Source organism: Tachypleus tridentatus, chromosome 9, assembly GCF_004210375.1.
Source record: "Tachypleus tridentatus isolate NWPU-2018 chromosome 9, ASM421037v1, whole genome shotgun sequence".
Taxonomy (NCBI): domain Eukaryota; kingdom Metazoa; phylum Arthropoda; class Merostomata; order Xiphosura; family Limulidae; genus Tachypleus; species Tachypleus tridentatus.
Window position 1 is genome coordinate 136,682,362 of NC_134833.1, and position 26,092 is coordinate 136,708,453.

Genomic DNA, 26,092 nt, shown 5'->3' on the forward strand with positions numbered 1-26,092 from the left:
TGGATCCCTTTTCCGGTTTTGAGAAACTTAAATCCACTTATCAAAATATTTTGTGGCTTCTTTAATTCCAAGAATACAACTGTTTAATATTAATCGCATACTTTCCGTTTCATAATCAAGTGCAATTCCGTATTTTTGTTAAAGATCTAGAGTCCAGTGAATACTATTAACGATGACTCTAATATTTCCATTCGTATACAGTGGACATAAAAGGTACTATTATTTGTTTTCCAAAATCAATAAACTAGTTATTATATTTCCTTCTTTCAAATTAAGTTTTTTATGAAAGAAGTTGATATTCATCTATTATTTTCACAGACATCTCGAACAGTTTAAGGCAACAACTCCAAGTAAACAGCAGAAGGAGCATTTTCCCCCCTCCAAGAAAAAAACAAACAAACTTTTTTTAAGTTTGTGTACGTGCTTTATTTTTTACAACTATGTTAGGCTGAGTTACCTCTTTCCTACTTTACAACGAAATTAGTGGCCCGGCATGGCCAGGTGGGTAAGGCGTGCGACTCGTAATCTGAGGGTCACGGGTTCGCATCCCCGTCGCGCCAAATATGATCGCCTTTTCAGCCGTGGAGGCGTTATAATGGTACAGTCAATCCCATTATTCGTTGGTAAAAGAGTAGTCCAAGAGTTGGCGGTGGGTGGTGATGACTAGCTACCTTCCCTCTAGTCTTACACTGCTAAATTAGGGACGGCTAGCGCAGATAGCCCTCGAGTAGCTTTGCGCGAAATTAAAAAAACAAAAAAAACAAACCAACAAAATTAGTCAGTCATAGCGTGAGGTAAGTGAATGCCGGAAGGGTAGGAGGGGCGAGCTATTCCTAATAATGATGACCAAACCAAAAACACAGCACAGTATAATTAAAGACAATTTACTAAGTTAGAACACCGTATTAGCAAAAAATTAACTGAACTGGCAACATAGCTACCGTCTGTGAGTGGTTCGTTTACGTTTAGTTCGTCAGCCAAACTTTCACATGTTTCTTTGTGTATTGTGTTTGAAATCATTACGAATACGGATCTGTATTAAAGCAGAGACACCGATGGGTATATTTAACTTGCTATTTGTTGTTTAAAACTACATGTTCTGGTAGTAAGTCGGTATTCTCGACCGAAGTCAACAATGTAAACTCACTTCCAGCTAGGGGAATATAGAGTTCACTCACTCTTATTCTGATGGGCGGAATCTCTTCTGATTAAGGTTAGTTTACCCATTTAATTCTTACCATTATTGAAGTCTACATTTTTAAGGAGAAATCTTAACTTTTATTCTAATTTTATAATATAAACCTCTTTGCTTTTTTATTACCATTATACATACAGAATACGGTTAGAAACATAATATTTATAGAACGTTTCGTTCTGAGTTTATTTATAGGCAATGCTTTAAGAAGTGTGAATGATTTTCAAACAAAAAAGGCTGAAGCAGTTTTTCAATGGTCATTTATAATACCAGAGAAAGTTAACAATGATTTGACACACGCTGTTGACTTCTTGTATTGTTTATTCAACAATACTGTGAAAGTGAATGAATATCTTGAATATTTGTTTTCTCAGTTTCCACTTTCTTTGGCCAGATGGTTAAGGCACTCAAATCCTAATCTGAGGGTCACAGGTTCGAATGGTAATGACTAGCTGCCTTCCCTCTCGTCTTACACTGCTAAATTAGGGACGGCTAGCGCATATTGCCCTCATGTAGCTTTGCGCGAAATTAAAAACAAACGAATAATTATAACTTTACTTTTTTTTTATCACAATGTAATTTTTGGGAATAAACCTAAAATTTTAAAAGTTGCACAAACTGTATTTATAGTTCACCAAACTGTTTTTAAAGAAATAAGCGCATCAATACAGGGTAGTAATAAAGTGCTTTGAATATGATATATAATAAGTGTTGATTCATGGACAAAGAATAACAAGGGAAAGGGGCGGGTTCAAAGTTCACCTAAAAACATATTTCTGTAAAGGGAACATCTTTGTTTAAGTGTTGACCACCACGATAGTTTCTCAGTTTTTGTTCCCTTTGTAGCAACGACCGGATCCAACCTAAGCAAGATAATTTAAGCCTCAAACCTGAACTTGTTTGGACAAAAAATGAGATAGTTCCAGACCTGTGACATCGCATAACACGACATGCTCCGGTAGCACTGTGGTATACTCTTAATGATGCACCAACACTTAACATTTTTGTCAACACAATAAATGTGCTCCGGCGAAATGAGGTTGCAAGCCATAAATAACCGATCAATCAGTAAGTTGGTACACACTGCAAGAAGAATGCTATTTTACTGTATAAACAAAAAAAAGAGAGCATGATACATTCACTAGAATTTAGTTGATTTCCTTTTGCAGTAGTTTAGGCAGAAATACGACTACACATATCTGTGAAATTTGAAACATGAGCCTATGGGATTACACAGTTCTCCTAGCGATGAAGTTGGATTAAATTATTTGAAATGCTTTCTTGGCGATAGATCAGGAAAACGTCATACATAATATGACGCTTACCAGACTTAGTAGTGTTGTCACGTTACCACTTTCCCGTAGCCTGACTAGTCGCTGGTCATTGACGTATACAGGTAAAGACTCGAGAATTATGACGGTAGTAAGAGTCTCATCACATACCATCAACTATAATCATCCAGCTATTCAAATGGTGCACCACATCATAACAAAAGTGCAACTGTATTTGTTCGTAACTTCATACGGTTTAACGGAGGCTGGGTAGTCCATTGTGTGTCCGAAAACTGTCGTCGTAAAAGATTAGTATCCCAAGTATCGAGGGGATATGATGGCACTTTACTGCCTACTGTTGTCAAAATATATATTGCCTTGAGTGAGAATTATCTTCAGTTTAGAATTGTAGCCACTCCATGGAGATAAAAAAACTACTTTACCATTATAGCCTATCCTATGAAGACAACTTTTGGTGGTGGTGGGTCAAACTTGCACTTGTTTTGCGACAATAGTGGTCGTTTGGCGTGAGGCATCCGTATAGATTCGTCGTAAACTTCTTACAGTACGACGAATCCACTCTGTTAAATCATCATTCTAGTCACTGAGGGCAACAGAGTAATTACAAGTGACCTGGCAATTTCTTACTGACTTTGACCAGCTTGCCATCTTCCAATTATGTGTCATGATTCTAGTTACTCAGGGCAACAGAGAAATAATGAGTGTCATGGTAATTTCTTACTAACTTTGAACACCTTGTCATCTTTCAATTATCTGTCATCATCCTAGTGACTGAGGGCAACAGAGTAATTATACGTGACATGGTAATTTATTACTAACTTTGATTGCCTTCCAATCCTCCAATTATGCGCCCTTCTAAAAAAGAAAAAAAAAAGTTAATTTCCGAAACCCTTTGTTAGTGCCATACTTGTTTGTATTCTGTGGTCTTTATTGAACTATATCTGTATTTATCTCATAGTCAATTATATATGGCATATGAAGATGGTGTGTTTGTAATCTTGTAGTGTATTTTCTGGTAAACTGTATATACGAAACCTTAAAGTGAAAAATTGCATATGAAGCAGACATTGGAGGTGCCCTTTTTTTTTTTTTTTTTTTAAGTGAACTTTAAGTCCATTCCCAATTTTCCTTTTTGGTCAGATCTCAAACTGATGATGACTTATTCTGTTAAATAATCGTACTTATACTTCAGGTTCACTTGTATAACTCTTTGTAAGCCATACAAAACATGCTGGACCCGGCATGACCAAGTGGGTTAAGGCGTTCGACTCATAATTCGAGGGTCGTGGGTTCGAATCCCCCTTGCACCAAACACGTTCGCCCTTTCAGCCGTGGGGGCGTTATAAGGACGGTCAATCCCACTATTCGTTGGTAAAAGAGTAGACCAAGAGTTGGCGGTGGGTGGCAATGACTAGCTGCCTTCCCTCTAGTCTTACACTGCTAAATTAGGGACGGCTAGCGCACATAGTCCTCGAGTAGCTTTGCTTCAAAAACAAACAAACAAACAAAACATGCTCCTAAGCCTAGCACTACACGTTAAATTGTAATCAGTAGATAGAGTAAGGCCGACAAAAATAATTTGTTTGGGTGGAGTATTTAATAATTTACATCATTTTATTTTACTTTTAGATTAATATATTCACTTATAATCGGTCTATTATTAATATATTCACTTATAATCGGTCTATTATTGCTCGTGATAAATTATTTTTCACAATTTTAGTGAACTTCACACACCTGATATAAAAATGTCCAAGATGAATCACTTTTAACCTGTGAAAATTATTTTTAAAAAATGGAATTAAAGACATGTTCAAACGATGCATTTTACTCTTGGTTCTTAGATAATGTAAAGTGAAACAGTTAAAATAAAGTTGTCCAATCGCAAAGTCTGACTGTGGAAGTTCTACGGTTTGTAGAACTAAGATAAAGGTATTCGTTATGAAAACGTGAAAAGTATCATTAGTTTCAGTGTACTGCGAGTAATTTTATTCGCGAGTTTTCATTAGGGTGATAAATTTTTGTTTAAAAGTTGAGATATGTTACTAGTCCTCTTGAAGAGATAATACTGTTATTACAATTTTGGACACGCCATACAACATACACGCGAAAATTTTTCGATCACGCTTTAAATGAGTTATTTAATAATAGCAGTGTAAGTAAATAAGGTCTTTTTCTGTCTTCCCCTTCACCATGCATATGAAAGAAATGCTCAAGTCATCATCTGGTACTTACCTCAACACGAATGTCAGTGATGATTTTATCACTTTCGCAAAAAGAATAGAGTATATATTTTAAATAAAACGTTTAGCAGCGATAACGGAAGAACATAAGATTCATTGACGAGATAGGGTAAAGCGCGTGTTTTAAGGACAGGGATATCAGATCACGGGTATCCTTAAACTAATACCAACTCAAAGAGTTCACAACGTATTTCCAAACGCGATGAAATTTGTGGAAAACAATACCTTCCGTAAGGAAACACAACGGCACTAACGTTTACTAAAAAGGCAACAGTCTCATTCTACAAGCGAGGCTAGGACAGAATGAAAAGGTACTTCTGTCATCCTTCGACGTCACATCACGCGGCCATGAGAGACTTCCCGCCACAAATAGAATGCCAAGTCAGCTCTCACAAAACCCGTAATGCAACTAACTGTTTTACCTTTGGAAGTTTCTTTGAGTAGCAAATTATAAAACCTATTGAGTTAAACGAAATAATATTTTAATTCATTTAAGCACCGAAACATAATAAAATTACTTCATGTAATCCTAAACTAAACGAATACACCAATCGAAATTTAGTTTTGAAAGAGGTCTCGTCTAGAAGTATCTATTTACGTAACTAAGTTATAATTATAGTCAGCTCCCCACCCTCAATGTAGGATGTGTGCGTGGGACGGGAACTGTGAAGTATGCATATTTAAGGTTTCAATAAACATATTATTTATATTCATGATCGGAACCTCAAAATAACACCTATTCCTTTTGCGCTTCTTTAGCCAAAGAAAACTGTGATTTTCTTATTCTATACTTTACTAACGAAAACATGACGTAACAAAAATACACGACGTTAATGGTTAGTAAAAGAAACGATGATTAGTTTTAATAAAATTTTAAAACCTTCACTGATTTGTATTTATACAAGTTTATATTATACACACATGTATATTACAAACAATGAATGATATCTATTTGTTTGTAGTTCTTTAAATAACTTGATTATTTCTTAAATATCAGTACTTTAAAATCTGAACATCAGACATTCATTATGAAAATAAATTGTCTTCAAACAATTATTATCAGAAACCATATTGGACATGTACAAACAGCTGAAAGGAGAGAGAAAAATATCCTAACCACCCAGAAATCGTTAATACATCTTTACAAAGCGATTTCTTTCTTAAACATCTCAAAAATTAATCGCATAGTATAGAAGTCGTTGAAAAAAAACACAAAAAATTTTAAGATATGGGTATTCCGTCACATCACATAAGGAGTATTACAATCATTTTTATACTACAACTTGTCAGACGTTATAACAATTCAAAAAGATAAAACAAATCTTATAATTAATACATGAGTGCAGACGTAATTAAGTGTAACAAACTTACTTGGGTATAGAGCGGGTCCGAAAAAATGACCAGGATATAAATACATTAGTGTTGGTCTTGCTACTGATTGGTCCTCAATCATGTCACCAGATGGTGCTACCCCCTGCCATGAAACGTCATCATTAGATTGTGAATGCCAATGAAGTTGAGAATATAAAGGGTGATAATGCATGCTTTTCCAGTAAGGGGTGCTGTCAGCCTGTCTTTTATTAATTTTGTAGGTCTTTTGGAAACGACAGTTAGGTTTTTGTCGTTGGAAATAATACAAATATAGCTGACCTGGCCCTGGATACATAGAGGTCTCTGATGCATGATTTGGTCTGTAGCATGATAAAGGAAATGACCAAAAATGAGAAGGGTAACTCATGAAATATTCGGATGGATAATAGGCAGGTTGTGGTAGGTGCTGAGCTCCGGGGATCCACAATCCTACAAAACAAAAGATTTATCTCAACATGAGACTTCAATGTACGACTTAACCTCTAGTTACCTATCAACGATTATGCTTTGAAATATTTCAATTTTATGTTTTGAATGAGAATAAATTTTACACGTTTTCATTAAACAACAACAACAAACACTTACCGTTACTAAAACAACCAGAAGCATCCAAAAACTGTCCACCATTTTGAGTATCTTGAAATGAAAAATTTCCGTCCGCTCTATCTAGCGGATTGAATAGCTGAGAGTTAGGAATGCTGTTAGACGTATCACTGGCAATCCTCTCTGTGTAAAACAAAAATGAGTAACAAATATCACTAAATAGTCTACATGAAAACAGGAAGAGTTCGAACGTAACAAACTACATATTAATACAAACTACGATTTGTTTCAATACTGAACTGTTTAAAAAAAGTCTAAACATTTCGATAATATCGATTCTACTAAAAACAATTATGAAATATGCTTTGAAACTGACAGTTTGTTTGTAGTTAAGCACAAACCTACACAACGGGTTATCTGCCCAAAAAGGGTATTGAAATCCGGTTTATAGTATTGTAAGCCCGAAAACATGCCACTGTACGATTGGGGGATTGCTTTGAAAACCTCACCTTCCGCATAATCACTGTATTGTGAGTTCTTTTCTGCTTCAATTTCTTCACGATCACAAGACGATTCTGCAAAAAAGTTAGGAAAGTGTGAATAAGTTGTTAAAATATATGGGCATAAATTATAAATTGCTTAATATTATGCGAAACCTGATTCGTAGTGACATGTTACTTATGTTACAGAGTAATACATAGAATAAACCGTTCTAGACGTTACTTCTGTAATGTAACGGTTCTTTCTTTACGACTTAAATTTAAAAGTAACAAAGGAGCATTACCAGTGTAGAACTGATTTACATATTACTCTGTAATTTCACGTGTTATTATGTCAACTAATGAATCACCTGTAAAAAGTATTAAAATATGTATCTCATGATGTTATGATGTGATACACCCAAGCTAAAAATATGGGGGGACTTACAATATTTAGTTGTTTTTTTTTTAAGCGCAAAGCAACACAGTGGCCTTTTCCCAACCTGTTTAATGCAGGTATTGAAACCCTAATTTTATCATTGTAAGCCCTCGTATTTAGTGCTGAGTCGCAATAAAATAACCTTCTAACGTTAACTTCAGTGTAAAACTATTGTGTTTATACATAAGTAACTGTTGCACAAATTCCTATAAAATAATGTTTAAAATTGTGCATTTATTTTGATTAAACGGAAATTTCGAATGTGTTACTGAGTTGTGATAATAATGATAATTATTAGAAATAAAGTATAATTATAAATATATAGGTAGTTCTATGAAATATATTTTTTTAAAACAAATACTGTATTTGATAAGTGGTATTACTTGCCATTAGTGCCAGTCAAGATTGTTGAATATATATAGTGTACATAGAACTACAAAATTTATCAGCAGTGCCATTTAACCTAGCTCAAAGTGATATAAACTATTATGAAATTCTCAAAAGAGTTCAAAAAGTACATCAAAATAGTTGAATTAGGTGAATATAATTGGGCCAGTAGAAATCAAGATGAAACATAACGGTTCTTAAACCTTGTATGTTGCACAATCCAACTGAAATGTCGTTTCGAAACTTTAACAATGCAAAAGTGATCAAAGTCTTACCTATGTTACAATCCAACTTTATCAAAAATTATGTTATAGCTTGAGGCATACGGGTTAAGTCAAATTAACAGTGATTTAGTTTGAAAGAAATACAAGTTAACTATATATACGTAATAATCATTCGGAAAAGAAAAATAACTAATAGATAGTATTTAAAGCTCATAAACAGCGAATCCTGGAAATTTACCACTATTAAGGCTGTCTTGGTCACGTGACTGCAGAGGAGTGGTTACCCTGGAAACAGCATTGGATGATTCCCCTGGTGAAAAGAAACGAAAATGACGTATAAGAAGACTTCGATGAGAAGAGCCAATAACAAAGTGCACTTTACGAGATTTTTTCCATTGCATCTTGCAAATGTTTTACATATTCAAATATGTTTATAAGTTTAGTTCAAACTGATAACCTTAGAAGCACTGTCTACTTCAGCGCCGTCAATGTTCATCTGAATCATATATTAATAAAGTTCCTGCAACGAAATACGTGATGCTAAAGCAGGCTGAAATATCTCATGAAAGCATAAAACAGCACTTTTTAATGCAAAAGTATATTCATTTAATAATGAGTTAACAATAAAAAATCACCACATTTCGTTGACTTAGTTGATGAACAAGTTTTTGGTTTAACTATATTTAACTCTGTAAAAACACATTTCTGACGGATCAGACAGGACTGCCAAGTGCAGTCTAAACGAACAGGAAGTGCTGGTTTAACACTCTCCACCAGTCTTGGATTAGCTGTTGTGTTATAACTTTCACGAATGTCGCTCAGTTTAAGTAAAGATGTCTATATTTAGTTCCTACACTGGGAAATCATCAGTCTGCTCCGAGGATGCAATAGCGAGACTCTTTTGGTATGTGGAATACGGCCAACATATTGATGAGAACAAGGTACAATACAGAAGGATAAACTTAAGGTTAAGAAGAACCATGCTTTAGATATATATACATAGTTTTGTTTTCTGAAGTAATGTCATTGTTATCAGAAAGTCAATTTATGTGGTTTACAATTAGCTTCTATAATGTTTTGTTTGCTTTTGAATTTCGCACAAAGCTACTCGAGGGCTATCTGTGCTAGCTGTCCCTAATTTAGCAGTGTAAGACTAGAGGAAAGCAGCTAGTCATCACCACCCACCGCCAACTGTTGAACTACTTTTTTACCAACGAATAGTGGGATTGACCGTAACATTATAATACCCTCACGGCTAAAAGGGCGAGCATGTTTGGCGAGCCCGCGACCCACAGATTACGAGTCGCACGCCTTAACACGCTTGGCCATGCAGGGTCAGCTTCTATAATTCGCATCAAAGCTGTTACGAATCCAAAGCCAGCTTTTCAAGTTTAGAGATGCAGACATATTTCAAAAACTAATATCAGAAAACTGTATTTGCTAACACATTATTATGTAATGTTTATGTGCATGTATATTGCTATTTTAGCGAATCAATTGTAATCATTTTATAAATACTTGATTACAAGCTATTATTGTGGATTCGATAATAATAAATAATTTGACAACAAAAACCATGGTAATATTTTTTAAAAATCAACTTAATATTCAGTTTTCTTCGTGTTTTTAGTTTTTGCCGAAAAAAAAAGGCATTTCCTCAATATGACTACTAATTTATTGTCTACATTAAAGCATACGTTTAATTTATTAGTATATGGGTCGTAGTAACAGATAGTCTACAATAAACATTTAGTTTTGAAATTCATAGAATATTGTACTATGTGTAGAATATATTCACCTGATTATTATGTCAGTAAGAAAAAGGCTTCCGGACCTAGTACGAACAGGCGAGAGTAGTGATTTGTCGGGAAATTAAGGCGTTCGACTCGTAATCTGAGGGTCGCGGGTTCGAATCTCCGTCGCACCAAAACATGCTCACCATTACAGCCGTAGGGGCGTCATAATGTGACGGTCAACCCCACTATTCGTTGATGAAAGAGTAGCCCAAGAGTTGGCGGTGGGTGGTGATGACTAGCTACTTTCCATCTAGTCTTACACTGCTAAATTAGGGATGGCTTGCGCAGATAGCCTTCGTGTAGCTTTGCGCGAAATTCCAAAACAAACACACAATCGTCGGAAAATGAATAAAATAGACAAGAAGCGGTTTTGGAGAAAAAACAAAAATGGAAAAAGAAATAGGCCTAACTTATTGATTTAAACTATGCATACACGTCAGCAACTGGAAGACTCACTAAGAAGGAATATACAGCCGAGGTTTTACCGCTTTCAGAGATAGAAGTTAATCTGGCTGAATGTGCCAGAATGACCCTCACAATACAAATTTGCTTTATAGCTTATTAACCTTAAAGTGAACCAGAAGTATGTTAAAAAAAGTGCAACCACCTTATGTAATAATAGTTAAATAATATATTTGACTGATTCATGGCATAAAATGTAACATAGCGCAGACAGCTCTCGAGTAGCTTTGCGCGAAATTCAAATAAATCAAAATGGCACATGTTATAATCTAAATTTACCAGGTTCTGTGCTAGAGATCTCAAAAAGTAATATATATATATATTACGATATTACAGTATTTATATTTCAAAAGAGTGGAATATATGATAGATGCTCCATAGCTCCCTTCTCCTTTTACCCAGACTTGTCTTCAAGCCAACGTTTATATTAAGTTTAACGTCATTGTCAAAGTTAAAATATGAACAAGCTAGGTTGCATTAGATTTCTTCTTCTTGGACCACAAACTGAAGGTTATGGAACAACACATAAGGTACAACACGGTAATACCTTCAAAGAGAGATGTGTACATGAAATCAATAGGCATAAGAAACAACCTACACTAACATATACACACTTTAACTTAAAGTAACTTCTTTAAACACAAAGCTGAAGAAATGGGCCTTTTAAATATAAAAATAGAAAATAATACATTTTAATTAGCCATCAGTAAAACAGTAACAAATGGGAACATTATTTATTCCTTGCAATAAACAAAATAAAAACAAAGGAAAATTAATGCTTTATTTACACAGACAAGAACTGTACACACGCGCGTGAGCACGTATGAGAAAAATCATTTTAAAAGTAGAAATATATGTGAAATACATAAAATAAACCATTAAACAAGAATAACAATATTAATAGTGAAAAATACAACATAAAACAAGCAGCACGAAACGAAGGAAGACATACAACACACAGAGTAAAAGAATGGGAAAGATAGATATATCTTTCAACCATGTGATTGAAACAAATGAAACTGACTGAAAGACGGTAACTGGTATCAGGAAAAAAATCGGCAGGAAAACAGATCTTAATGAAATTGAGGAACTTAATCATATTATAAATATAACCCTTTTGGGAGCAGAACAATGACCAGAAATATATAAAGGTAAACCTGGGCATAAAAATAAATTAATCAATGTTTACGTATATACAAAAAATATTAATTCATAGATGCATGTTGGAATACAGGTACGAGTTGAAAGAAAAACATTCGACCAAATGTAAAAAGTATAGCTTAGATTACCTAGTTAATACATAGTAAAGTAACCACAAAACTTACATGTAAAGCACACAGTACCTTAGATTATCAATAAATAAGGAGAATATTCATAGTAAATGTAAATAATTAATAGATACATATTGTGTATGTATGTGTGAAATGTAGAATGCACTAACTATATAAAATATACATATTTACATTCAATAATTCCAACAGGTTTAGTTGAGGCTGGCTAGCAGTCCTCTAGAGTCATGGTGAATTTTATTTCTTCCAAAAACATGCTCTGAATTACTTTGGTGACTCCGCCTAGCTAATCACTAGCTCAAGGAAGCTCTCTTTACTGCTATGGTATTTCCTTTTTCTTCTCTCCTTGTACCACCTCCTTCATGCAGGTTGAAAGCGTAAGCAGCAATCCACTTGGTTGCCTGAGTCTAAAATAATGTCACCACTTTCTTGGACTTGAACTCTGCTGAGAACTTCTAAGTTCATAAAGCCATGACTGAAGATGGTATTGCGATTACAGACACAGCTGAAACTGAAATTCTGGTAGATAACTGTTATTTCATGCTACTTTGTGACTATAAATTCATTTGAATTTCTTTAACGAATGAAAGTTTTATGAAAACTATAGATCAGTTTCTCTCATTCGGCATCTTGGTGTACTAGAGTTTCGTTTTTTCAATTCATTAGAGATAAGTCCAGACGTTGTCTTATCGACATCTTTCTCAGTATCTCTGAAAAGCAGGTGATGAGCTACGGAAACTTTCAGAGCTTAGATAATTTCTTTTTCTTTTCAGCAGTTGGTAGGACAATCCTGGAATTGATAATCGACTCGTTGGCTCTTTTGAGTGTGAAAATGAGGCAAATGGCTGACTAAAAGAAACATTAGTCAATACGAAACTTGAGGAACCAAGGAACGTTTCAGATGTCAGGTTGATATTTGCCTTTCTGACCATTTCCTCTCCACTTTTTGTCATCCAATAAAATGGTGAGATAGAAGACGAAGAGCGATAATATCGATCAGAGATGGAGGCTATCATCATTAATAATACAAGTGATAATATCGATCAGAGCTGGTGGGCTATCATCATTAATAACACAAGTGATAATATCGATCAGAGATGGAGGCTATCATCATTAATAACACAAGTGATAATATCGATCAGAGCTGGTGGGCTATCATCATTAATAACACAAGTGATAATATCGATCAGAGATGGAGAGCTATCATCATTAATAACACAAGTGATAATTTCGATCAGAGATGGAGAGCTATCATCATTAATAAATCAAGTGATAATATCGATTATTTCTATCTGCATAATATTTTGTATTTTCCTATGATGTCGTTCTTTCAAGTAGGTCAGCGGTAGTCTTATGGACTTATAAAGCTGAAATTCAGAGTTCGATTCCCCGTGGTGGACAAAGCAGATAACCTTATATGTCCTTGCATTCAAACAAACAGTATTTCTTTCAAGCGTTTCCTTATTATTTCCACCAAGTGTGGTTTTATTAATGTTTAACATACATAAGTAAATACACTGCTGGCCAAAATCTTAAGACCAGTGAATATAAAGAAAAAATATGCATTTTGCGTTGTTAGACTCAACCACTTATTTAAATGGAGCTTCGAAAGATGAAAATAAGAAAAGGGTAAATAAAAATAAAAACTTTTTTAGCATTTAATAGGGAAATGTGAACTCTATAAAATTAGCCTAACTACTAGCTGGTCAAAAGTTTTAAACCATACCAAAAAGAAGTCCTAAACAGGATAGAAAATGCCCAACATGAGGTACAAGTAGTGAGTTGCACGGCCGTCATTGTAAATAACTTCAAACATTCCCTTTGGCATGTTCGATATAAGCGTTTGCAAAAGGCTGGCTGGATTGTTATTCTAAGTAGTGAAGATGGCTTCACGAAGATCATGCACTATTTGTAACTGACGTCCGTTTCTATAGACTTCCCTCGCCATCCCCCCAAATGGGGTTCAGTTCGGGCGAACACGCTAGATGGTTCAAAAGAATCACGCTATTCGCCATGAAAAAGTCCTTTGTCCTGCGGGCATTGTGGATTGCAGCGTTGTCCTACTGAAAGGTCCGGTAATTTCCACACAAGCGAGGACCTTCCGTTAATAAGGATGCTCACTCCAACATGCCAATGTAGCCAGCTGCTGTTTGACGTCCCTGTATAACCTGAAGCTCCATTGTTTCATGGAAGAAGAAAGCACCTTAGATTATGATGGAACCTCCTCCACTGTGTCGTGTAGAAAATGTCTCCGGTGGGATATCCTTATCGTGCCAGTAATGTTGGAAGCCATCTGGACCATCTAGGTTAATTTTTTTCTCATCAGAGAACAAAACCTTCGTCCACTTTTCTACGTCTCATGTTTGGCGCTTCCCAACAAAGTTTAACCGAGCTGTTTCGTGGTGTGGAAGGAGGTGTAGCCTTTAAAGACGTTTACGGTTTTTAAAGCTTTTCTCTCGTAGATGCCGTCTTATTGTTCTTGAGCTGCATTTTGCGTCCGTAAGGGCCCTAATCTGGTTCGACGATCGGCTGGTGTCTTGCCAAACAACCCGTCGAATTTTCCTTCTCAACGCCGGCGAAATTTTCTTGGGCTGACCACTTAATTCTCGTTCTATATACCTCTGGGTCTTTTAAGAAATTTGCAACAGCAGTTTTATTACTCCCAATCTCATCAGCGATGGCACGTTGAGAGAGGTCTTGCTTTTGCAGCTCGACAATTCTGCCACGTTCAAACTCTGTCAACTTTTTAGCCTTTTTCATGTTTTTACCCAATGTAACACAGGAGATGTCAGTGGGAAATGTTGACAACGCTAATGCTTGAACACAAATGACTAAATTTCGTTACGTGTTTACCGATTAACACTTCGTTTCAGTATGGTCTTAAACTTTTGACCAGCTAGTATTTAGGCTAATTTCCTAGTGTTCACATTTTCCCTATTAAATGCTAAAATCTATTTTTATTTCTATTTTCCCATTTCTTATTTTCATCTTTTGAAGCTCTACTCAAATAAGTGGTTGAGTCTAACAACGCAAAATACATATTTTTTGTTTATGTTCATTAGCCTTAAGATTTTGGCCAGCAGTGTATACATGTATATGCATATATCACACTCAGTACGTTTGTTGGTTAGCAAGGAATTTAAGCACAACTAAAAAACAATTGCAATAATACACACTTACATTTCTATTTCTTATCTAAGCAGGCACATACACTTACCTACATTTTAGTAAACTTATATAAAGTTATCGTGTGAGCTAGCCACTAACATTTCTTCAGATTTATTACATACAAGTGCACTTAAGTATTTATCGTATAATGTTGAGATACATTATTATCAACATTATACGATAACTATAATAACAACCTTAGTACCTTCTATAGCATTAGTGTTGTTATTGTAATTCTAAGTACTGTCCACACCAAGTGAGCTACTAACTTGTTAGGTTATATACCTATCGCTCTCAGCTACAATGAATAGGTGGTCACTGTGGATCCAAACAAGTTATTACTCAAGTATCGGTGTGTCATCTTCTAATTCACAATAGACAATAAAATTAAAGCCTGGAATAATTATTTTCCTCCTCTGACAGGTTGTAATAGTAGTTTATGGTATGCGTATTATCATCTCCAACTTCAGCTCATTCATACTGTACTTACTGGATGAGCCAATGTTTTAGTGACACAAGTTCAGCTTACCAATTAGTTCTATGTTATTCTGCACACCATGAGACTACTGAATCTTTTAGTTGGATTAACTGACTCATTGCGGCACAAAGCCAGGTCCAGACCAGCTTGATTTCAGAGATTGTTGTGGGGCCTGGCATGGCCTAGCGCGTTAAGGCGTGCGCTTCGTAATCTGAGGGTCGCGGGTTCGCGCCCGAGTAGCGCCAAAACATGCTCGCACTCCCAGCCGTGGGGGCGTTATAATGTTACGGTCAATCCCACTTTTCGTTGGTAAAAGAGTAGCCCAAGAGTTGGCGGTGGGTGGTGATGACTAGCTGCCTTCCCTCTAGTCTTACACTGCTAAATTAGGGACGGCTAGCACAGATAGCCCTCGAGTAGCTTTGTGCGAAATTCCAAAACAAACAAACAAACAAACAAGATTGTTGTGATGCTGATCTTGAATTAATGCTCTTTCATCACTTTATCATATATTATCTTTTTTTTCTTTGCTTGTACATTTACCTCTCTTACGTGTTGACATGCAAATTATATACATAAATTAATGTGTATTTCAACATACCACACCTTTTGAACAATGTGGAAAATCTAACTAGTAATAGTCTATGAAAGAGATGATAGATTGTCGTTCTCTTAGATACTGTACCATCATTATTCATGGTAAGGGATCGTCACAGACAGTTCAACACGAGCTCACAAGCTTATAAAATGTGTGAACTTTACAGTTTAGTTGATGTGTTTAGCAAAACTATCAGATTGAGAATGGTAAGGCGAAAAATTATTCTTCATCATATTTATTACCTTACACGGTTGAGCAAACAGTTAATAGTTAAATTTGCTCCTTGATCAGTATGAATATTTTATGGTCTTCCAAAACAAGTTACTCATTTATCAACTAATTTGTCAGCAAGTGTATGAGTCGAGGTACGAGCCAATGCACAGGTGTCAGCTGATTTTTTAAAATAATTATTTACCAACAGGATTTAATAACTCGCCAGTATCCATTAAAACAGTGACAGAATGATCGAATGTTAGAATTGTCCCTGGTGAGGATGACTCTTTTCTTGAGTTTTAAAGTGAGTGCGGAGTCCATATAATTTCTCTGCATATCTGTAGGAATGTCAGCTGAGAAGCTATCTTTGAAGTTTGCCTGTAATGTAAGACATTCTCTGTTGGTTTCTGACCCCTGTACCATACATTGTTTGGAGTTTTTCATATCTTATAGACTTCGACACTGCTAACATATTCGCGGATTAACCTCCACAATTGTATGGGTTGTCATGGCAATATAATACTTCTTTCTCTACCTTTAATTATTCACACAACTGTACAGAAATTAAGTACTTATATGCTAACTTCACCGGCCCGCAAAAACACTGTATTTCAGCCTACTGAATAATCTAAATAAAATCTGGGTTATTTAGTTGGTTTTCTATACCCTTCTATGTCAGAATATGTACTATTCATTCATCAATGCATTTACTACTGTTTGTATAGTTCAGTGTGATGTGAACTTTCATAACTGCATTTCATGTTGGATTTAGACAATATACAAACGTTAAACTTCTTCATTACTAACAAAAATGTTCATTTTGGTTTTCCAAGCTGTTGAGTCAGTCGTTGTTATATAATAAAGTTCGACTTCTGCAGCATTCTTCTCTAATGTGTGGTCATACCTTTGGGTTATTTATAATTTATGAGTCATTAAAACGATGTATGACTTAACTCTGGTTGTAAAATCTCTACAAAAAAAATGTGGCAGAAATGTTTGACAAATACCACAATTATAAACAGTTCCTTCTCTATCTTGCAATAATGTTGTTTAACAGGCACTCCTTGAAAATTAAATGATTTTGTCTTTTAATCTGTCTTAGTACTTACTAAAGCTCTGATGCTTCAAAAGAGTCCAGGATGGCAGTTGATGGATAGGAACCACTTTTCCAATATCTATAAGATGCTGAGTAATGCGTTGAGAGATTCCGTAAGTAATATTTCAAGTTCTTTCCGCTAGTTTACACTCAGATTGTCTATACAATCCTCAGTCAGCAGCTTCAGATCTACTGCCAAGTGCATTTCCAGGTTGATCTGATGCAACTGAAATAATACTAGTTACACAAGTAGTTTCTTTTACTTCATATACTATACTGGTAACATTTCTATTTAGTAGACAATCTGTTTGGCTAAAAACATAACAGAACATATCTCTTGCTGTTAGAGGAATAATACTTTGAACAAGTGCAGTTTCGTTTCTCGAAACTAGTGCATGGGTTGGTGGTGAATGTTGAGGCTGTGTTTGCAGAACATTAATAAATCATACTATACATCAATTAGAATTGTATCATCTTATTTACATGGACCATACAATCCACTGTTATTCTGAATATTTTGCTCACTATTTTACAGTTTCACGCCAAAGCTGCATCTCACCTGCCACACAGATTAGCAGATAGCATCAGCGAGATGTATAAACCAAAATATCAGTTACTGTGGTAAGATCTGCAATAGCAACTCTATGTTTAGTGATTGCCCTAACAGTGTTGCAGGGTAAGGTTTTTCGGTTCACCCCAGATGTATTACCACTGACAAGAAAAAAATGTCAATTTTCAATCGCCTGAACTGTGATAGCTTATATGGAAGTGAATGTTAACATCTAAACATGAGTAGAGATCTTGTGGCTCCCTGTATCAACTAAAAACACTACTTTGCTTAATTAAGCATATTGGTAGCCAAGTCTAAATAGATAGTTCACTGGGTTAAACAGGTAGACAGAACAGCATTTACTATCTTTCGTTGATCCAGACATAGACCATAATATTTTATCATCAGCATAAACAGTACTGGTGTGATAGGTTCGATGTATCTCTGCCATTCAGTTGGCATTTAGACTAAGCTACCATAAGGTCATCTGTTGTGGCCTCTTGTAATGACGTATTAACATTTTTAGGGAGAAATAAAGTTTGATAGGGTAGTGAATACAACTATTTTATAAGTTTAACACAGTAATAAACGTGAACTATTACAATAAGGTTTATGCCATAATTAGGTGAAAGAAGTTCACCTAGTCACAGCAATATATGTATAAACAGTATTAAAAAACAGGTCAGATTTGAATTTTCAGGGAGTGTCTTTGGCAGAATCACTGGAAAAACTGATGCACACTTTATCTGCTCCAACAGTTTACTTGAGGTTATCACCTCATATCTTCTTGCTAGTTTCATAGCTTCGGTTAGGGAAGTGAAGTATCTAATGTCAAGTTGTGTTGCAGTACTCCCAAGATGTTCGTTTACAAACTTGTCAACTAAGATGTCTTCTCAAATAGCTATTACCATGTTGCTTTACTATTTAACCATTAAAGTTCATCAGGCAATCTGTTTCACCTCATTACTTCCAGTCATCTTTAGCTAATACTATTCATCATAATTTATTGTGAAAATAATATCAGTTCAGAGATAATTTCCGCCTATTTAGCAGTCAGAATGATTATGTTTTACGAAATGGTATAGTCCTTTGCATGCTTACTCGAGGAGTGGTATCATTGCTCTTGGATGTTAGAGAATAGAGATGGCGTTTCGAGCAAACGCTCTTCGTCATATCATACAGATCACAATCAATTTGCAGTCAGTCATCTCATTATGATGGCTTTTCCCCAGTATCTTTAGTTTCACCAAATCTGTGCATAAACAGCTAAAATTATCACAACTCTGGAATTCTCTGGTCATGATTCCATTCTCTTAATGTCTAGTTAAAGTATTAAGATTTGTCAAAGTGCTGTAAATTACTTCAGGTTTAACCAAAGGATTCTCTGAACCATTTCGTAATCTTCTCACGTCACCCTATGGTGATTGTGCCTCTCCTTTTCTGACGTTTTACCAGAACACAGAGACATTGCTCAGATTTCATCTCACTAAGAGCAAGATAGAAAATAATATTCAAAGAAATCATAGGCACAAAGAAATTATCACCTCCACGATAACTAGATTATTGTTTGTTTCTTTGTTTGTTTGTTTTGAATTTCGCGCAAAGCTATTCGGTGGACTCCGCAGATGGCCCAATGCGGCCTTGCTGTAAGAAAACACACACACTCGATTTTCCTAGGCGGTACAGCAAATAGCTCGATGTGGCTTTGCGTTAAAATACACACACATCACGCATCAGATTTCTTTTAGGATCATGAGTTTGTTGCTTACAGGATCCCTAACAAAATATGGATCACACATAAAGTGTAAAAAATAAATACATGATAACGCCGATATCGTAATTAATCCTATCAAGTAAAATTATTTCAACCAAATTTTGATCACTTTCTTACATTGAATGGTGGGGAAGGCAAAGGTACAAAAATTCTCAAAACGTTGCCATATGTGGGTCTCATCGCTGGTAAACGATATGTAAACAAGTCGGTAATTTAAAGGTTAGTTCATCAGTAACTGTCAAGCCGACAGTGCTACAAAGTTCATGGGGAATAAAGATTTATTTAATCTAAATCTTAGAAGCTGAATGATGAGCGAATACGTAGGTGATTTAAACATTTTAAACAACACCATTGGTGAACAGTCTTCACGCTCATCATTCGTATTCTTAAGCTTAAATTGAAGTTGAAACAGTTTTTTTTCTTTATATTAATGTCGAAAATGTAAATAAATCTTGTTCTTCAAGTCACGGGTTAAGTTAAAAACTTTTAAAGGTTAATGATATATTCAATGAAACATTTGCTAGCTTTCCTATTTCAACGCTTTTCACTGTTTAATACATAATCAGAATTAGTTAGTTAATTTCCAAATAATTCTGACCAATATTTAATATTAATAAAGAAATATATAAAAATCAAGTAATAAATCTCTCGTGCTTATTATATTTTTCTACGAAATTATTCAGCCGTGGTTCCAAGTATCTTCGTTTCGTACGTATGATTTCCTTCGAGAAGTCAATTTTCAACTAGGTAATATTTTCCAAATGTAAGGATATGTTTTATATTTTCTACAGTAAACAAAGAACGAAAATGTTCTAAAAAATATTGACACTTGTCTCCGCATTGTATAAAAAAAACATAGAGGGTGTTTTTTTGTGTTTTTCGTATAGCAAAGCCACAAAGGGCTATCTGCTCAGCCCACAGAGGGGAATCGAACCCCTGATTTTAGCGTTGTAAATCGGGAGACATACCGCTGTACTAGCAGGGGGCAACACAGAGGGTGTACAGATACTGTTCCCAGCGAAGAGACACATATGGTATAACTCTGTATTGTGCATACAATGTATAATTTGCGTGATGAAGTTGATACCAACTGTTGTCATGGTTAGGAGATTACCATGATAACCTCACAAGGCACGAGGATCAGCTACTTAACCTCTTCACTACTGTAACAGCCACTGACAAACCGCAAATACTTCACCAATGGTTTGTAAACGTTAGAACTCTAAAGGAACGTCTCAAATAACAATATCCACACTTCTGTATCAACACAACTTACTTCTAACGTAATTATAATAACTTCCAACAAGACAGTCTGGCTGTGGGCTCACTTCTATTACCAGTATTAAATAAATCTTCATGGACATTTTCACAATGAAAAATAAAACGATAACAAACGTCCATATACCCTTCAAACATTGTGTGTGTTGTTTTTCACCTTTTAATTTTGTTTATTTAATATATTATAAGAAATATTAGGTGTCTGAAATTATTCTTTAACTGTAATATGAATGTTCCTCTTCTGAATGGTAGCCATGCATGTTTAGAGTTGTCTTAAGTATGCAAGACCATCTTGTTTGACTCTATATAAATACTTGCATCAAGATACTTGGTCGCAAAAAAAGTGTTGTATAATAATTTAATTTCGTAACTGAACACGAGCTGCTTATATTAAAGTTTGCAGGAGACCCAGAGACCATGGTAGATGCCTCAAGTACAAATCAAATCAACCAAAACATTTAAGGACAGGCTTTACAGATTACCTGCTTTCCAGAATAAACAAGATTTGTAACAATGAAGGAAGCTAAACCTATAGAAGAAAAGAGCATCACTACAACTTTCCTTAACAATGGATATTCGATTAAGAAGAAAACAAATAACTACAAAATAAGGAAGGAAATTAGAGACGTACAACCCCATTCTCCATTATCAAACGTTTCTTTGAAAATGTACAGAGTATATATAACAACGTAACGTCTGAACAGTATTGAGGAACCACAACAAATATAATCGCAATTAGTACGCACCAAATCACGTAAGGACTCAATAGAGAGTGGAAAATACCTTGGTGGTGGGTGGTAACAACTAGTTGCCTTCCAGGTATAAGACTAATACCTCTAAATGAGGGACGGTTACTGCAGATAGCCCTCACGTAACTTTGCACGCTATTAAAAAATAAACTACAGAAATGCAGGACCATAAAAAGATATGGTAATACCGATCTATCTACAACAGCCCATACACTAAAAAAAAAAGAAGCAAATTATACGGGAATAATACTAAAATAAGAGGTTATAAACAGCACAACACGTACAAAGAGAAGTCATCAGTATAACTTATCGTGCTTGGTGGACCTACCACACTACTGAAACTTGAATGTCTCTCTTGAAAACATCCAAATAATTACGTTTTAATAAATAACTCAACAGACTTTCACCATGAAAACCTAGGATCGCATCATGAGAAGTACTAGTAGAAACACTTTCAAATGACTCCCTTAAGATAGCAACAGAATGATCGTCGAAATATACGACAAAAACTGTATTTTGTTCATTAATACTTGAATTTAGTTGATTGTGTAGACTAGTAATCATGACAACGATTGGTATTTGATCACAGTATCTGTACCGTTTTAAACTCTCAACAAGTGAAACAATTGATGTTTCTTTTTCTTCATCTGGATTCAGTCCTTGTTTTGGACCAGGTTCAGCGTTGACCTTTTGTTCCTTCTAAAGACCTGTTATTTTGTTTACACTGTTACTGATTCCTAGATAATAACCCTTGTTACATCATCCTTTTCTTTTATTTACAAAATGTTAAACACTTGAATAGGTTAAGACACTAGCGCCGTCTGTAGAATTTTAAAGTAGTCACACATTCTATAAAGTTTCCTACATATATTTTTCAAAATTAAAGTTATGTATCAAAGGTTTATCAGTGATAGCATTTTAAAGCTTGAATCACATCATAAATCAGAATACTACGTATCTTAAACATATGTGAGAAAAGAGTATTCTCTCAATACCTGAAACGTAAACTTCTGAGACAATGACTTACAAGTTGGTCGGAAGATAAAACGAACATTCACTAAATCCGTTAGAGCAGAAGGCTATAAATAGCAACGAACAGTCGATCACGAAACTCTCACATGTTCACTTGCATGCTAAATTTCTCGAGGGGTTCTAGAATTTTTTTTTTTTTTTTGTTGGCGTTTGCCAATAATAATGACGTTTTTACAATTAGGACAAACACAGGCTTCGTTTTTTTTTCGTGGGGGAAATAGTTGTGCGAGTTAACACATAATTAATGTTGACGATTGACCCCCTTAAAAAATTGTTACCAATTTGATATGTAGTTTCCTTCTAAGTAAACAGCTTGCTCTGATAAAACAATATTAATTATTGAGGGCATATTTCTAATGCATGGGGGTAAAAGTTGTAAAAAGATATCAAAATGATGCTGACCATCCCGACATAAATGGTTTCATTATGTCTTCTTGGTTTATCAACGTACAATTTGTGCAGAAGCTTCATGAGGGATGATTGTGTGATTATTAGTTCACTTTAAAGCTGACAGCTCCGATTATGTAGAGGTATTTCATTGGAGACTAACAGAATAAGATATTCAAAAGGTAACAAATTTCGCGTAGAAAATACGTACACTACAGTGTACAATGAGTTCGAAAATGGGGACGTACAGGAATACGTTAAAATGATCAGCAACTTTCTGCTTTTAGAGTACCACTTCAGGATAAAGTCTTGGAGACCTAATATATATATTAAAAAACTTTTTCACCGAAGATTACGCCTCTAAGACTAACATCAAGGTTCACTGTGCACCAAGCAGTTGCTGCCCATTTCGACTATGTTCTTTATGGAAATCGTTTAAATCATACGAAACCAGAATATAAATGTCTCGATGTGCCAAGATACAGCTGGTCAGTATTATGTTTGTTCTGAATTTCACGTAAAGCTACATGAGGGCTACCTGCGTTAGCCGTCTGATTTAACAGTATAAGGTTGAAGGGAAGGCAACTAGTCATCACCACCAGCCGCCAACTCTTTTACCAACGAATAGTGGGATTGAACGTACCATTATAACGCCCCCACTGCTGAAAGAGCGAGCATATTTGGTGTGACGAGGATTCGAATCCGCGATTCCCGGACTACGAGTCGTGTTTCTTAACCACCTAGCCATACTAGGCCGTCACTGTAATGACTAACGTTTCTCTATCCTTTTGAGTTATTTTTCCTACTTTTTAAACATTTTGACCCCAAAAAATCATTATCTAATCAAGTTTATGATTAGCAAACACAAACCAACGGCAAATATATCGAAACAAACAACGTTGCAACCGAGTTAAGTTGTAGTCAGAATACGTTTTTTGTTTGAAAAAAAACGGAAAAAATTAATTAGTTGTTTGAAGTTAAGCACAAAGCTACATGATAGGCTACGTGCTCTACCCACCACGAGTAACGAAACCCGGTTTCTAGCCCTGTAAGTCCGGAGACATACCACTTGGGCTCATACGACTTATTAATGAATAAACTTATAATATAAATAAATCAAAATTTTACAAAGTATTTCTTGGATGATTCAGTTGAAGGATTCATAAAGTACTTTACAAGACTTTTAAGAAATAGTTTATGAACACTTACTCACATTCAACCTTAATAAAATGTCCGGATTCTTCCTTAACTTAGCCCTTACCTTCTTTGATATTAAGAAACCGTTTTCATATTCTACCTACAGTTTGTTTCTTTATAAGCACAAAGCTACACAATGGATTATATATACTTTGGGTATAGAAAATCGATTTTTAGCATTATAAGTCCTTAGACTTACCGTTGGGCCGCCATGAGGCATCTTAATACTGTACAAAAGTTGTATATCCTCCAAACTCTATGCTGGTAATTTCTGCACACGTCGTTCACCATCTTTATTTCTTTTTAATCATTCGAATACTAAATATTAACTTGGCGCTAAATAATACAAATCTTACCGAGAGAGAGTTTTCTCCATTTTGTCTTCGGTTTGTTTTTTCTTCCCATTAGATCAGTTTTTATCAAAACTCACGGAGAACGTGCCATGTGCTGCAGAAAACCTCGTGCGAAAAGAACGTGACCAATGACCTAACCATCCAGCCCAGAGCAAAAAACACTTCTGCTTCCGGTAGGATATTTAACGAGCTGGTTTGGTTTATGACCTCATGATGCGCATTTACTCCGAGATAACAGAGAGCGAAACATTTGGTCTAATGACACAAAGTCTCTCTTTGCCACGGATCAGCGTATGGTAGAAAACCGAGCTCAGGGAAGGCGACAAGATCTACATTTCACAGAGAAGATGCTCAACCTGAAATGCCAAGGACGCGAGTCACCCCTCCCCCTTCTAACTTCCACTCTTGACTATTTTTGTCCTGGAACATAATAGGTATAGTGGTGTAGCATCTCGCGTGGGGTTTGGTTGTGGTCTACTTATATCAAACACTGTTCTGATCGTATCTGAATGTTTTAATATCAGTTAAACTACTTAGAAATAAACAATGAAAGACGGGAATTATTGAAAAGCGCTATGTAAAATATATTTTAAATATAAGAATTCCTGTTGTGCACTGGTTCTTGATACACGTAACTCGTTTGTGTAACACGACAGTCATCAATGTTAACATATTACTTTTATGGCGTTTTACAGTTATTACTTTCCTACTGAGAGTGCTATTAACTTTTATTTAATGAATAACCGATAATAGTAACGTAATTTATATGAATACCAATCTACCTTTGACATTTGGGTGACGCCGCTGTTTAAAAATATTTTGCTATGTTAATCAGGTTCCATACGATTACGTACAATAGCCTTTTCTAATTTACTCATTCAACAACTGCTTGTAAGGTCCGTTTGCTTGAAGTTAACCACAATAGGCTTTCTGTGCCCTTCTCTTCACGGGTATCAAAACCCGGATTCTAAAGTTGTAAGACCGCAAATATATCGTTGTGTCACTGGGTTGTAGTATGTTTCATCATAAATTTATCATTTTATAAAATAAAACTTTCAGTGCCTACTGAAAGATGAAAACCATTTACAGTAAGAACAGTGCTATGATTATTTCATGATTTTTTTATATATTTTTTAAATACTTCAGATCTTAGACTAACCCGTTCAACAATACTTTTAGCACGCTACACTGTGAACCGCTCCATTATATTGTTGTAATTTTATATTCTTTTCGGTTGCCGTAATTTCAAACCAGTTTTGCTACCTGTAACGTTCATAGACCCTTGAAACAAAACAAAAAACGTAAGTCAAAACGTCGGTTGAAATGAATAAACATTTATCTGAAATTTTCTGTGTCTTCAATAAAATATATTATGAACATTTTATCGTTATTCTTAAACTGTATATTTTATCTGGTGAATATTTTCTATTGATGTACTTGATATTTAATTTTTGCGACAAAACGAAATCGTGCTATTTTCGCGCTTATATTTTTGATAAACA

The 26,092-nt window shown here is 35.2% G+C and overlaps 1 protein-coding gene and 1 long non-coding RNA gene across 5 annotated transcripts in view; one reads left to right on the plus strand and one right to left on the minus strand.

The window, feature by feature from the left end:
- Positions 1-24,733, minus strand: part of LOC143226458 (uncharacterized) — a 33,780-nt gene extending 9,047 nt beyond the window's left edge. The window contains exons 1-5 of one of the 3 annotated variants that reach the window (XM_076457454.1): positions 24,594-24,733; positions 8,412-8,483; positions 7,154-7,219; positions 6,687-6,827; positions 6,102-6,530 (exon numbers count right to left, since the gene is read on the minus strand). In XM_076457454.1, coding sequence (XP_076313569.1) covers positions 6,102-6,530; positions 6,687-6,827; positions 7,154-7,219; positions 8,412-8,483; positions 24,594-24,642 — 757 coding nt within the window. In that variant the 5' untranslated portion in view covers positions 24,643-24,733. Of the gene's footprint in view, positions 1-4,722; positions 5,215-6,101; positions 6,531-6,686; positions 6,828-7,153; positions 7,220-8,224; positions 8,277-8,411; positions 8,484-24,593 lie in introns of those variants that run through there. The other 2 variants (XM_076457455.1, XM_076457456.1) reach the window with 2 other exon arrangements.
- On the plus strand, positions 937-24,804 carry LOC143226460 (uncharacterized). Of its 2 annotated transcripts, XR_013014635.1 has the most exons (3): positions 937-1,213; positions 17,277-17,383; positions 24,646-24,804. It is a non-coding gene; the product is annotated as an uncharacterized LOC143226460 (long non-coding RNA). The 2 variants fall into 2 exon arrangements; XR_013014636.1 differs by lacking the exon at positions 17,277-17,383 and having other exon boundaries at positions 24,646-24,775.
- Positions 24,805-26,092: the final 1,288 nt, after the last annotated feature.